The sequence below is a fragment of the Botrytis byssoidea genome (assembly GCF_014898295.1).
Source record: "Botrytis byssoidea strain MUCL 94 chromosome Unknown BBYS_030, whole genome shotgun sequence".
Lineage (NCBI taxonomy): Eukaryota > Fungi > Ascomycota > Leotiomycetes > Helotiales > Sclerotiniaceae > Botrytis > Botrytis byssoidea.
Window position 1 is genome coordinate 345,593 of NW_024065871.1, and position 13,581 is coordinate 359,173.

The 13,581-nt window shown below is 38.3% G+C and overlaps 5 protein-coding genes across 5 annotated transcripts; 3 read left to right on the plus strand and 2 right to left on the minus strand.

The window, feature by feature from the left end:
- Positions 1-403: 403 nt before the first annotated feature.
- On the minus strand, positions 404-2,692 carry EAE97_010804 (uncharacterized protein). Its single transcript, XM_038881319.1, has 2 exons — positions 926-2,692; positions 404-872 (listed from the first exon to the last, which is right to left on the minus strand). The coding sequence occupies exons 1-2, from the start codon at positions 2,175-2,177 to the stop codon at positions 691-693; spliced, it is 1,434 nt and encodes a 477-aa protein (XP_038727937.1). The 5' UTR covers positions 2,178-2,692; the 3' UTR covers positions 404-690.
- Positions 2,693-2,894: 202 nt separating this feature from the next.
- Positions 2,895-6,339, plus strand: EAE97_010805 (uncharacterized protein). Its single transcript, XM_038881320.1, has 4 exons — positions 2,895-3,154; positions 3,236-3,322; positions 3,396-3,497; positions 3,549-6,339. Exons 1-4 carry the CDS (start codon positions 3,096-3,098, stop codon positions 6,067-6,069), a joined length of 2,769 nt encoding a protein of 922 aa, XP_038727938.1. The 5' UTR covers positions 2,895-3,095; the 3' UTR covers positions 6,070-6,339.
- An 832-nt stretch (positions 6,340-7,171) lies between these two features.
- Positions 7,172-8,108, plus strand: EAE97_010806 (uncharacterized protein). Its single transcript, XM_038881321.1, has 5 exons — positions 7,172-7,318; positions 7,374-7,420; positions 7,471-7,604; positions 7,695-7,754; positions 7,818-8,108. Exons 3-5 carry the CDS (start codon positions 7,578-7,580, stop codon positions 7,959-7,961), a joined length of 231 nt encoding a protein of 76 aa, XP_038727939.1. The 5' UTR covers positions 7,172-7,318; positions 7,374-7,420; positions 7,471-7,577; the 3' UTR covers positions 7,962-8,108.
- A 330-nt stretch (positions 8,109-8,438) lies between these two features.
- On the minus strand, positions 8,439-9,212 carry EAE97_010807 (uncharacterized protein; the record flags this gene model as incomplete). The annotated part of the gene is made up of 1 exon (XM_038881322.1): positions 8,439-9,212. One exon carries the CDS (start codon positions 9,210-9,212, stop codon positions 8,439-8,441), a length of 774 nt encoding a protein of 257 aa, XP_038727940.1.
- A 314-nt stretch (positions 9,213-9,526) lies between these two features.
- Positions 9,527-10,789, plus strand: EAE97_010808 (uncharacterized protein). The gene is made up of 3 exons (XM_038881323.1): positions 9,527-9,820; positions 9,922-10,568; positions 10,632-10,789. The coding sequence occupies exons 1-2, from the start codon at positions 9,772-9,774 to the stop codon at positions 10,446-10,448; spliced, it is 576 nt and encodes a 191-aa protein (XP_038727941.1). The 5' UTR covers positions 9,527-9,771; the 3' UTR covers positions 10,449-10,568; positions 10,632-10,789.
- The last annotated feature ends 2,792 nt before the right edge of the window (positions 10,790-13,581 follow it).

Sequence of the window (13,581 nt, forward strand, 5' to 3'; positions counted from 1 at the left end):
CCACCTCTTTCACCTTTGTACAAACATATGTTCTCATTGATACGCCCTCTCTTCATTTGTATTAATGCAATCTTACAGTCGTGACCTCACTAATCTGAATCTAAAATAAATGGTTATAAAAATCTGTAGAACACATATCTGTTGTCATTTTGACCACAATAAGAGACTCTACAGCTGAGCAAACGCCTAAGCCTCAAATTTCCTGTTAGATCGTCCCTAAATTGCACGCGCATGTCGACAAGAAGATGTTTTCATTTCAAGCTCAAAAGGGTGTTGTTAAGTGAATATAGACCAAGAACGGCTGGAATAATGTAATATTCACAGTCCAAGTAGTGACAGAAACACCATAGAAGCATACGACACATTGCGGGACTTTCTGGGAATTTTTTCATTAGAACTTGATTTCGTTATTTCGACATAACCTGTTAAATTCTCACAACTATATACAACACGGTAGCAAGTTCCTCTACGTCATTGAAAGGTATAAAGCTACAACATATAAGAAGACGCCTTTACGCCACTTGATGTTGGACCCATTCATCCAGCCATGCTCCCATCCATCCCATTTTCGTTGTTCCCAATAACTCCGTCCATAAGCCAAGCATGAAACCTATGTAAGCACGCCATATTGCGCCCACCAAAAAGCGAACGCCAATCGACTCGCCAAGTATTATTTCTTTAGTCCATGATTTAAGCATACCATCCCTTAACGCCAATATTACTATTGTCTTGTTCTTCTCTATGATCGATCATGGGTTCTTTGATATCAAAGAGGTTGATCATTTCTTGCCAATCTTGCATATCGAGGGATAGGACTGCTTGATGTCTTGCTGTATGGGAAGAACTTCCATTATCTTTTGGATCCCTGACGCCTAAGTACTCTATCAGCTATCATTGTCTTCTTGAGAGGCATGAGAAAACGAACCTATGTATGGGAGCCCATCCGAGTCTATTTCAACTTCTACTTTACCGTCTCGAACCAAGAAGCTCACATAAAACATGTTCTCAATCGTTTGGCCGAAGGAAAATGGATTGATGACAAATTTGAAATATGCAATGCTGCAATTCTCCGATATACCATACTTTTCCCTCAGTGCGACACCTTCTTCTTCAGACATGTCTTCTGTAGTCTCCAGCTCCACAGCATCGAAGGCCTTGGCCTGAACTTCCTTCAATCTGTCTTGAATTTTTGTGCACAAGTAAGTCAGATTTGCATTCTCTGATTTCTCTATATCATCCGCTCTCAAAACCTCGGGTTGTATTTCGTGGAGATTGTTTAGTCTGAGCGGAGCTCTTCGAACAATAGCCCTGCGGGCGCGCTTTTGTAAAGACAGGGGGCCAAGAAGAAAACCAGGCACTGATGGGCGAGCATTGTTCGGTAAACAAGCATTACGCCCGAGATGTTCCCAGTTGAGCATTTCTCCATCGTTGTCGTTGTCGCTGTCATCTTCATCGATGACACCATTCCGGTGACTCCGCTGAGTATTACGTGGTGCATGGTCCTGCGAGCGTTCGCCCCTTCCCATGTATAACTTGATCTTAGAAACAAAGTCATCCACGTCAACTCCGCGCGCAGTGTCACCAGATGTCATTCGCAGCGTCTTCTTCTTGGCTAGATCTGCAGTACTAACAAGCAATCGTGAATCGATTGTTGCATCCGAGGTTTGTTTGACTTTCTCTGATAGCTTATTTGCTTTGAGCAATGTATCCTTGATGCCCGTAGATTCTGCACTAAGATACTCGGCACGGTTATCTTGCAGAGTTCTTGAAAGACCCCTCAAGTCGGACCGAAGCTTTCTTCTCTCTTCGACACTTTGATCTGGATCATACTCCTGTTCCCCCTCGTCGCTATCTTCAACCGCTTCAATTGTGCGCCTTCTTTGGTTGCGTTGCATTGAATGGTCTCCCTCGCCGGTGGTCACAGTGCGCTTTCTCTTGCTGATGGGTGATGGTGCTCTTGGCGGACCCATGGAAACACTTACGGCGCGACCTTTTCCCTTATCGATTACATTTCTTGAAGAGTGGTTTTCTTTATCGGATGAAATAGAAGCGGCTGGAGAAGGAGATAAAGCCATGTTATCGGAAGTCCTTCGTGGATAACTTGGTCCGGGGGATGCTTCGTACAAATCGTCGGCAAAACGAGGGGCAGGGGATTCCGATATCTTTATTCTAGACATGGTGAACTATGGTGAAAGTTTGGCGCAGTCCAGATATTCGTCGAAGTTTTTATGATAAATTGGACGCGAACATTCAGGACTTGGTTGCGATAAGTGAATAGCCTCGCGCGTCCAGATCGCGTTTGATACTTCGTGTTCTCGACCGAAAGTTCCTGATAAGATAAAGAATTACGCTTATCGAGTGATCGAATTTTGCTCGTTAAAACTGAAAAGTAATTTGTCACTGTATTATTTCCATTATGATATCGTACTGTAGGTTCCAGATGAAATGTTCGTAGTCGGAAAGGGAGAGAAGTGAAGAGAAGGACAGTTAAGAGTAATATGGATTGAAAGGGAGGGAGGAGAAGGAGGGTTTGGGGTAGAGGTAGAATAGAAATGGGTGTTGGTGTGGGTGTGGGAGTGGGAGCGGTATACCTAGGTAGTGCCCTTCAATCAAGAAAGAGCAGGTCGCGTCAAGGGAATCTATCAATCTATCATATCATGTGACATGCGACACTACTTCAGTCGATATTCAAGTTCCTCATTGATCCTAATAACAATAATAATAATAAAGAGGGCGAGAGAGATCTTTTTTGGCGGGGCGATGCTAGCGTGATGTGTAAGCGGAATTATAATGTTCCGATAACACTATGTGGAGAAGTGCACAGACATCGTAGAATGGCAGATGGCTCAATGGCACATTTACTTGTGACATTGATGTTACCTCCTGTCATCCCAATTCACCTCATACATAACAATAATAGTAATTCATACGAATAATTCATTGTGTTTATTTCACGGTATCTACAGCTCCTACGATCTCTGTTCTACAGGTTCAAGTACCACGAGCTCATCAATGAAGCAATTAACATTTTAAATTCATCTTTGCTTCCCTTCCAACTCATCTCCTTTCTACCAAACATCCGTGGAACATGGATCATGGAACCCTTCTCCTTTGCAACTTCAGAAGCTCTGGATATTCCAGTAAATATTAGAATGTCAGTCGAATGTTAACACGACATCTCAGCATGCTCGTTTACAATACTGTTTTATGCACACCCACTAAACATCATATATAGCGTCAACCTTGAAGGGGAGCAGACCCCAATTCCATTTTCCACACTCATAAATCGTCCAGACTTGAGACATATTGGCTCCAATTTGAGGTAAGTTGCCTTGGTATAAGTTTCGATATTACATTTCGAATTAGAGTATACTAACACCATTATTCTATTGCAGCCCTCACTCGGATCTTTTTGTCACTGTGCAATTATGGGCTGATTCGAAACCATTAACTGTACCTGTCCAAACAGCCTACAAATCATTCAAAAGTGAGAGAAAGTGAGTGTCGAAGGTCGCTGAAAGACTTGAACGTTGCTGACCGTGGGGAAGATGGAATGAATGGCTCACCTTGCCCATAAACTGTTCAACGATACCTTTGAGCTCTCAACTTGCCATCACAGTATGGGATTTGTCTCCAACGGGAGGTGATGGGGCTCAAGGGCATGCTGTGCCATTTGGTGGGACTACTTTGCGGTTGTTCGACAAAGATAATCAGCTGCAAAAAGGTCGTCAAAAATGTCATTTACATCGTCGCAAGGCTGCAGATGGCCTGGATTCCTCCTCAACGCCCGCAGTCATACCTAATGTGCGTCGTGCTGGAACTAATTCTAAGGAAGAAGCTGAAATGTTAGACAAAGAGGGCGAAGAACTGGACAGGCTGGAGAAGCTATTCAAAAAACATGAGATGGGAGAAATTGCACGTATCGAATGGTTGGATCAATTGGTTTTCAGAGGAGTAGAAAAGCGCGGTCTTCAGGCGTCCAGTACCTCAGTCAAGAACATACAACGCAGAAGAACTCGACAAAAAAGTGTAATTTTGACTCTGGATGGAGCAGAGGAAAAGACTAACGATGCCGACCATGATTTATCAGAGGACCATCCTTCCAAGGATGAAAGATTCACTCTTCATGTAGAGCTGCCCAGATTCGACTTCCCGGTTGTATTTGCCGACCATGAGTACCCGCCGCCACCTATATCTTCGCTACAGAATCTTTCTTCTTCTCAGTCAAACATCATCCTTAAACCTCCCCCGCAAGTTCAATTCGGGCCAGGTATCAATGGCTTCGGGGATCATGATGAGCATGGCTTTGACGGACGCCTTGTAAGAGTCTACGACCCTGAAGTCGGAGCCAGGGATAACCCCGCGGAGAGTAAACATCGTCGCCTGGTTCGAAGTCACAGAACTGGGGTGCTAGATCGTGACCTTAAACCAAATGCCAAAGTCCGAGATGAATTAAACAACATTATCGCATATTCGCCAACACACTTTCTATCACCAGAGGAAAAAGACCTTGTCTGGAAATTCAGGCATCATCTTGCGCGGGACAAAAGGGCCCTCACCAAGTTCATCAAATCTGTAAACTGGAATGACCCAAACGAAGCCCGTGAAGCAGTGGCCATGTTAAGCAAATGGACCGAGATTGACGTTGATGACGCTTTAGAGTTATTGGGGCCAACATTCGAAAATTCTTCCGTGAGAGCTTATGCCGTGGATAGATTACGAAAATCCGACGATGACGAGCTCTTGCTCTATTTGTTGCAACTTGTACAAGCCCTCAAATTCGAGCATATTTCACCCGATTCGACTGAAGATGCGACACAGGATTCTTCCCTTGCACGACTACTTATTTCAAGGGCAACAAATAATTTTCAGCTCGGGAATCTCTTTCACTGGTATCTTATGGTGGAATGCGATGACAAAAGCGAAGATCAAGGGGCTGGCTATCGTAAACTATTTGCCAAGGTCGAATACGATTTCATGACCGAATTGGTAAAGTCGCCTGAAGGAGTTGAGACTCGAAAGGTTCTACTGCGCCAAGCAGAGCTCGTCACGATGTTATCTAGGGTTTCTGAAGATATAAAATCCTCACGGGATACAGTATCTCGCAAGGCCGAGAAGGTAAAGCAATTTCTTGCCGATCCTAAGAATGAACTCATCACTATAGACCCGCCCCTACCTCTACCGCTTGACCCTTCGATTATGATCACTGGCGTGGATCCTTCGGAAACGAATGTTTTTAAGTCATCGTTGTTTCCAATCATGATAACTTTTAAGACGACAACCAAACAAAAATATCAAATAATCTTCAAGACAGGAGACGATTTGCGCCAGGATCAGTTAGTCATTCAGATCATTACACTCATGGACCAACTACTACAAAAAGAAAACCTAGACCTGAAGTTGTCACCTTACAAAATCCTTGCGACTGGAGCAACTGCAGGAGCTGTCCAGTTCGTTCCATCCATGACCCTGCAGAGCATTGTCAACAAGTTCAAGGGCAACACTGTACTTAATTACCTCAAATCTAATAATCCTGATGACAAGGCATCTCTTGGTATTCGCAAAGAAGCCTTGGATGTGTTTATAAAATCGTGTGCAGGATATTGTGTGATTACATATCTTCTTGGTGTGGGCGATCGTCATCTGGACAATCTTCTTCTAGCACCAGATGGTCATTTCTTCCACGCAGATTTTGGCTTTATACTTGGTAGAGACCCTAAGCCATTTGCACCCGCGATGAAACTATGTAAGGAAATGGTAGACGGGATGGGAGGATCTATGTCGGAACATTATCCGCAATTCAAACAGTACTGCTTCACGGCTTACACAACATTACGGAAATCCTCAAATTTGATTCTCAATCTCTTCAGTCTGATGGTTGATGCCAATATCCCGGATATCAAAATTGAGCCTGACAAGGTTGTATTGAAAGTCAAAGAACGATTTCATTTAGAATTGAGCGAGGAGGATGCAATCAGGCATTTTGAAAGATTGATTGAGGATAGTGCGAATGCGATCTTTCCAGTCGTTATTGACAGGTTGCATGGTTTTGTGCAGCATTTCAGGTAGGAGTGATATCAGTCATCAAGGTCGAGCTGGAGTTTGGTGTCTATGAAGTATCGAATTTAGACCATAATCTACATTTAAGTACACTCGTCTGTGGTCTGCAAGCAATCTACATAAAGGCTATACATAATAACTCTACAGAACTCACAGATTACGGTTCTCTTAAGAAATCCTCTGCGTGCTTTGAAGTTCGAGAATGTTGTTTTGTAGGTAATGATGATCAGAAGTTGTGAAATGGCACTCACCTACTAAAAGTGTTACTGTTTTCTTCGGTGAAGAACTTAGTCTGATAACATGCCCATGGATCTGTTGATGTATGACATGTATTGATTTACACTTTCATTGATCACTGTCCTTGTAGATACTCATGCTTTTCCGACATCAAAATAGAAGTGCTAATCTAACTCAAAAAGCAAAAGAGTTTATTTTATCGTCGGCCAGTATGATACTTTTGATCCCTCTTACGACGAACCACACTAAAACACCCAACTTAGTCTATGGATGTTCGATTTGTGACAGGTCTTCAACCGTCTTATCTACACGCATTTTAATAAATCTACCTATAAGGTGAACACTTCGACCCATTGATTGTAGAGTGGGTACATCCTTGGAAAGGGCAAGGAGTTTCGTAGGAATATCACATTCGCTGAGACAATACATTGATCCTTGAAAACAGTCAATTTTATTCGTGAACAAGATTATCTGACCTGAGAACACTCAAGTTCAATACATAGGAGAATGGGAAGCTCATTCAAAACAAATCGGTCAAATGAAACCCGTCTACATAGTCAACGAGCTAAGTTCAAGGTTATGTATCATACGCTCGGCCCATCTTCCCGTGGTATCTTGCCCATCAAGTTCCCTGGTTATAACAACAAATTGAGAAAACTATTGCACATATGTCGGATTTCAAAGGGCTGATTTAGCTAATCCTTTGGTCTAACACTGATGCGTTTAGATGCACGACTTTTCTCGACTCAAGACTCTGAGTCCTCGACTTTGGTCTTTGGACTAGTCTCGAAAAAGTGTGGATTTTAGATTTGCTTATCCTAAAATTATATTGAGCTTAATATGGACGTGCGGATTTGACTGGCTGGGCTGGGATGTGATTTCACTGATATGAATGACAATATAATATCTAGGATCCGAATTCACATTTGTACCAAGGGTCTGACTGAAATGACAACGGTGGTTGTAGGGTAGAGGGTAGCTAGTTCCCGTCACGGCTGTCACAAAAACTCATTATTGATAGGTTAAGTGTGCCCTACTCTTATTTCGGAAAGGGCAGATAGCTAACTACATAATAGCTTTGTAGCTATGTAGCGCTTGCTTTTTCTCCGTCTTTTCTCTTCAGGTGTGTAGGTAGCATTTGACTTTTTGCATAAGCTCAAGAGGAAGACATAGAAAACCAAACGCTTTTCTCGCTATATGGGAAAGGAACTAGCTCGTATAAAATCGGCTGAAACGGAGAGATCAATCATCATCGAAGAATTTCAGTGCCTATTTTCGAAATGTCTTGCTATTGCGCAAACTACTATGTGAGTGACAGCATCCCAAACCTGCCAGACCTCCCCTCTCCTTGTACATGAACCACATATGAATACACCACATGCTGATATAACTGCCAGGGCTCCCTCAATTGCCAGAACATTGTTTTAAAATTTGGCGATCAGTGCAGTTCATGTCTTGTGAGCACAAGTCCCTTTTCACTCTTCAAGGATTCCCACATGGAGGACTAACCCTGCCCCAAGGCTCAATCTCCAAGTCATGATGAAACGTTTGAATGGAGTGATGCACTTCTAGGCCAGCAGTGGCTGCAGAACTCGAGTAAAGAACAGATGAGAAGAGATGAGGATAATTCTAAGAGAGGGAGAATTGGGAGGGCTGTAAAATGAAGCTGCTTGATGAGACAAAAGGTGTGAAGGAGGAAGAAAAAGTTGTAATGGTACGATTTCGTTGGATCTGTGAATGATCGGTAAAGGTGTGGTCATCAGAGGGTATACAGAAACGATGTGGGTGGATGGGTGGATCGGAAAACTAGGTATTGTGTTTGGGTGAGAAGTGCTCTTGGGGCTGAACTCAAATTTGCAGGAGGGATAACGACAATGGTCTTTGCTACTAGGGGGGTTAATGGATTATCTACAGGTCCCATTTCACGTTTTCCGAACCTAGGTGGGCAAAAGATTCAGTAAGTAAGAAAGAAAACAAACGAAACCAGTGAATGGATTATGGTTGAGCCAGTGTTCAATCAGTAATGTAATTGACCATAATGTGAGAGTGTTTTGACGGCCTCAGAAGAAAATGGTTCCTGGGTATAATATCTTCGAGATCCAAAACATAAACCGAACTCCCGGGAATGATCTTCGCCAATGTTACAGACTATTCTGCTTAGAAGAAGAGGGTTTATCTGATGGATCCACATCCATTCTCTCTCCCTCTTCCACTGCTTCCTCTCCAAATTCCTCCCCTGGACTGTCAGCGCTCTCTGACTCCGCGCCATTCTTTATCACCTCAATCTCGCCCTCACTCTCATCTAGTAAATCTTCGATATCTCCCAGTGGACTGACCCTTGGCTCCAGCACCTCTAAGTCTTCTAGTATCTCCCTCTTCGGCATCTTCCACAAAGTCGTCCCACACACCCTGTCCTTCGTCAACAAATCGTCCACGAACTGATCCATGAATGTCAACGTTGTTCCTGTCCTTGTCTTTCTCCTTAGCTTTCTCCTGTCTTCCAAATAACCTTCTAACATAGTGTATACATCTCTTGCCTGTCTCGTCATCCTCCAATAAAACAACGCTAACGCCCTCAGATACTTGAACTTCTCTCCACCGTACCCCATATATTCTTTCAGTATATCATCACTGGGGCCTAACTGTAGCAACTTAAAAGCAAGACATAGAAATGGCGAAGGTCGTTGCGAATCTCCATATGTGCCAGCGATGAATGTTACGTGAGAAACAACACGCGAAACGATATCAGCTTCATTGAGAGCAAAACATTGGTCTTTCCAGAAATAACAATCGACAATCCGCTCGCGCACAGGTTTCTCGAGGATGGTAGCAGGATTAAGACCGTTGGGGGCAAGAGGGCCAGTGTTGCCGCGTTCGTCGAGGAAGCGCTTTTCATCGGCGCGATGGGTAGCCATTTCAAATGAATAGAAGTTTTGATGCGATTCGTACTATGTTCTAGAAGCTGGAAAGAGGTAGAGAAGCTTCAAGATTTGATTCACAGTAATTGAGCAGAGTTTCAATTCACCTGGTAGTTTGTCTCCAAGTAATGTGTTGTTTAAAGATGGGCTCGAGAAGAAGTAGACGATGATGGTAATGAAGGTAGTTTTTCCTTATCACATTGACTGATAATTGATAGTGGATAGTTGCTATGTCAACCAGTCACTAATATTTTCAATCTTGCGTGAAACGAAACGAACCCAACGCATCATCGTGCGTAAGTATCAATCATGTGTATATACGTATAAGACTATATGAACATGGCACATGGTTGTATATAAATTCCGGAATTATATCAACTCCTCCACTATTTTCCACGACACGACACTACACTACACTACACTACACTACACCACACCACACCACACCACTTCAATCAATCATCTTCATCATATGCCGTGTTTGTAATCTCTATAAGAAATCTCGACTTGACAACTCGATTTTGAAATACCAAATCCAAACTTACGTCGCAAAAACATGCTCCTAACATCCGGGCAAGTTTCAGTCGCTATATCTTCCTTTATCGGTATGTGCGAGTAATTGTCTCTTCTCATGCATTCACCATGAAGCAATGAAGAATTGTTTCCTTTTGATAATGGCGATTCAAAGCTAATGAGCACCTATCAGTATTTTTCTTTACGACCGCACTCTTCCTCTCCGGTTATGTTCTCCAACAGCAAACAGTACGTGATTTAAGAGAAGCTATCAAACCCCAGTTTCAAGCAAAGTTGGTGGGGTTAGAGGTTCCAGATAATCTAAATATCAATGCGGATAGGAGCGGAAGGAAAGGTCGGATCGAGGTATTTTTGCCCAAAAAGTTCGAGAATGAAGCGGTGCGAGAAGGAAACAGGAAAGCGGAAGAGAGCGATAAAGTGATTGGGAAAAATGGAAGAAACAAAAAGGCGACGGGGGAGGAGAATGAAGAGTGGAGTGCGGTCGAGCTTGAGGGGAGTGTCGAAGTCGAGGGTGAGGAGGAGGGTGCTGGATTGGTGGATAATACAGAGGGTATCAATAAGGGGAGAGGGGGAGGAATTGCAGTTCCAGAAACACCGCTAAGTCGTGCAGAAAGGAGAAGGAGGATCAAAGAAGAGCTCGTGACATCAGGAGAAGGGGAAACCTTTAATGGGTATCGAAGACGTGTTCCGGGCGCTTAACTTCGAATTGCAGTTTGGGCGTATCAGTACAAAGGTATTGAAAATATTAAGATGGGATGTATCATACAGATCTGGAGTTTGGAAGGGTTGAATTGGACTAATTCAGGGCGGATATACCATGTAAGCAAAAAGGATATATATCTTCATTGTATCCATTATACTAAGATGAACATACGTTGTTAGGGAGAAATATGAAAGGTGCGAGTGAATCAATATATATATATAAGCTAAGTCTATGTGATAAATGACTCTATATCTCTATCATACCTAAAAGAACAATCCCTTGAACAACGTAACGAAAGATTAGTTAGTTACAATCAAATTTTATCGGCTTTGGATTGTGAATAACGTTTTCAAATGCGTATATTAAAATGATGCAAGATCTATAAAAAAGGAGTTGACATTGAATGTAGATCAAACTGAATAATTGAATACAAAGGATTTATCAAGAAAATTGCTGGAAAATAAACTTGCTTTATAAATTGAGATTTTCCGAATGATTGAATCCGTATGATATTAAGATGATGTGAATTCAAAGAATTTATTAAGAATAGATGAGAATTTGTTTTTCTATCTGTTTATCATTAAACCAATAAGAATGATAAATTAATACAAAAACGAGATTAGAATTAGTAGTCAAATGTTTAAATATTTTTTAAAACAACAAGTTAAAAGAGAAAGATTAGATTTTTACTGTTTTAAATTATTTTAAACTATTTCGAGCTATAAGATTACTAAATGGTTTAAAATTTTTGATTATGATTTTCTTTCGATTAAATTTGAGTAGGAGTTACTCGAATCGATTTACTTAAATCGTTTGCCAAATGAAATTAAATGTTATGTTTGTTAGATAATTTTTATTATATAAAAAACCCTTTGGAAATTATATAATTAATAACTGTATTTATGAATTACTTATGATTCTGAGATATTTATTATATATTATTTGATTGAGTGAGTTCATTTGAACGATAAAGACTCTAAATAGTAATCTTTTATGTATTAACATCTCAAATATTGAAAATATCATTTAGGTTTTAGTATACTAATTCAAATAATTTTATTCTTGGAAATTTAATATTGTTATTCTAACACAATAATAATGTTTTGATTCAAATTACAAAAAGTTCGGATTTTTTCAACTTTTTCAATATCTCAAAAGATGACAAAATTTTAATTTTTTCATCTTTACAAAAGGATTAACCACCCAAAGATGGAAACGAAGATATTAAAAAATATCACTTGAAGTCGAAATCGAAATATTAATATTTGAAGAGAATAAGGGATTGAAATATCAGAAATACTAACAGTCGGGGAAAAAGAATTTGGAGTCTACGAATTTGTACGATTTCAAAATTATTGTAATAATTAGAAAGAAAAGAGAAAAAGAAATGCTCGGACTGGAAATCCTTTTCCCCGATGGCTAGTTTAAATAGGTGGTCGATTATATTATTTTAAAATTTATTTATATAAAGGTCTATGATTTTCATTTATTTTATTAGCAAACTTGAGTTTTCTTAAGGAACTTCGATTTTCCAAATTTCAACTTTATATCTTATAATAAATTAAATTATTAAAAATGTTTTACTAATTTTGTAATCCAAAAAGATCAACGATTAATTGAATTTTATAGTTTCTATAATAATATTTAAGTTCAATTGTAGCAAAATTGTACATATATTCTAGGAATTTGGATGTAATTTTGAAAAATGATTAGTAGTAGTCTAAAATAACTATAATCTCTTTGTTAATCGGAACAATTCTATTCTACTATTAGTAGTGATTTATGATCAATTAGAAGGCTCTTATAAATGTATTAAAGTATATAAGACTTTGATTAACTTTTATGAATCTGTTATTCAGAATATGTTAATAATAAGTTTTTATATTTAAAATATTTTACATTATATATAAAATTTTACTATATAGGATTATCATTATTCTTATTATTTTGAGATAGTCTTTGGGTGTTTTTACGTATTTATCAAAAATCTGTTATACTAGTAAAGTAAACGAATGTTAAAATTATCTTATGTTATCATGAAAACGTACTTAAATTGAGCCTTTTTCAATATTTTTATTTCAATAAAAATTGTTCAATTTTACCTGAGGTTTGTTTCCGGAAAATAATATACATGAAATTTTTATAAATTCAAATTTCGAATTGATATTTTAGCTATAGCTTCGAACTGCTATATTATACGTTACAAATATATTTCTCTTGAATAACTCTTGTATATTAACAAAAATTTCAAAGAGAATGAAAGATTAATATTCATTTTATACTTGAAATTATAGATTCACCTTCAAAGAATTAGTTATTAAAAAAGGTATTTTCAGATTCTAAACTCGTAGAATTTATTTTTCTTTGGGATTATAATAATAATTTCGGATTTCCTATAAATTTTTAGATTATTTTTGTTGGATGACTAGTATTAACATAACATATAAAGTTCAATTTACATTTAATATTTAATGTGTGATATTTTGATATTTAATATGTAATATTTAGTGGGTAATATTTAATAGAAAATAAATATAAGATGCAACTCTTAAGCTTTTGATTCTCACTTTATAATAAGAATTTAAACAAAAGAATAGATAAGATTATAAAGAAGATTAGATTGAAGTAATGATTTTATTCTTTCATAGTTCTATCGATATAATAAGGACTAGTTTGGATATACAAATCCATATTAAATCCACTAAATATTCCATACTTTTTGAAAACGGATTTTGAATTTATATTTGAATATTAAATTATGAATTCTATTGAATAATTTGTATTTTAATAAATTTAATATATTTTGAAATAAAAAAAATAGATTATTCTAGAATGATATTAAATAATCTATATTTTTTAATAAATTTATATAGAAGAATAAAAATATAAATTAAAAATAAGAATTAGAAAAAACTGATTTTATTAAATTTATTAAAATAAATTTTTTTTTTATAAATTTTTATAAATTTTAAAATCTAAAGCTTTAATATATAAAATCTGAAATTATAATGAATAAAACTTAAAATTATAGATTTATTTTGAATTAAAGTTTATAATTATAATTTTAGATTTTATATATTAAAACTTTAGATTTTAAAATCTATAAAAATCTATAAAAAGAATAAATTA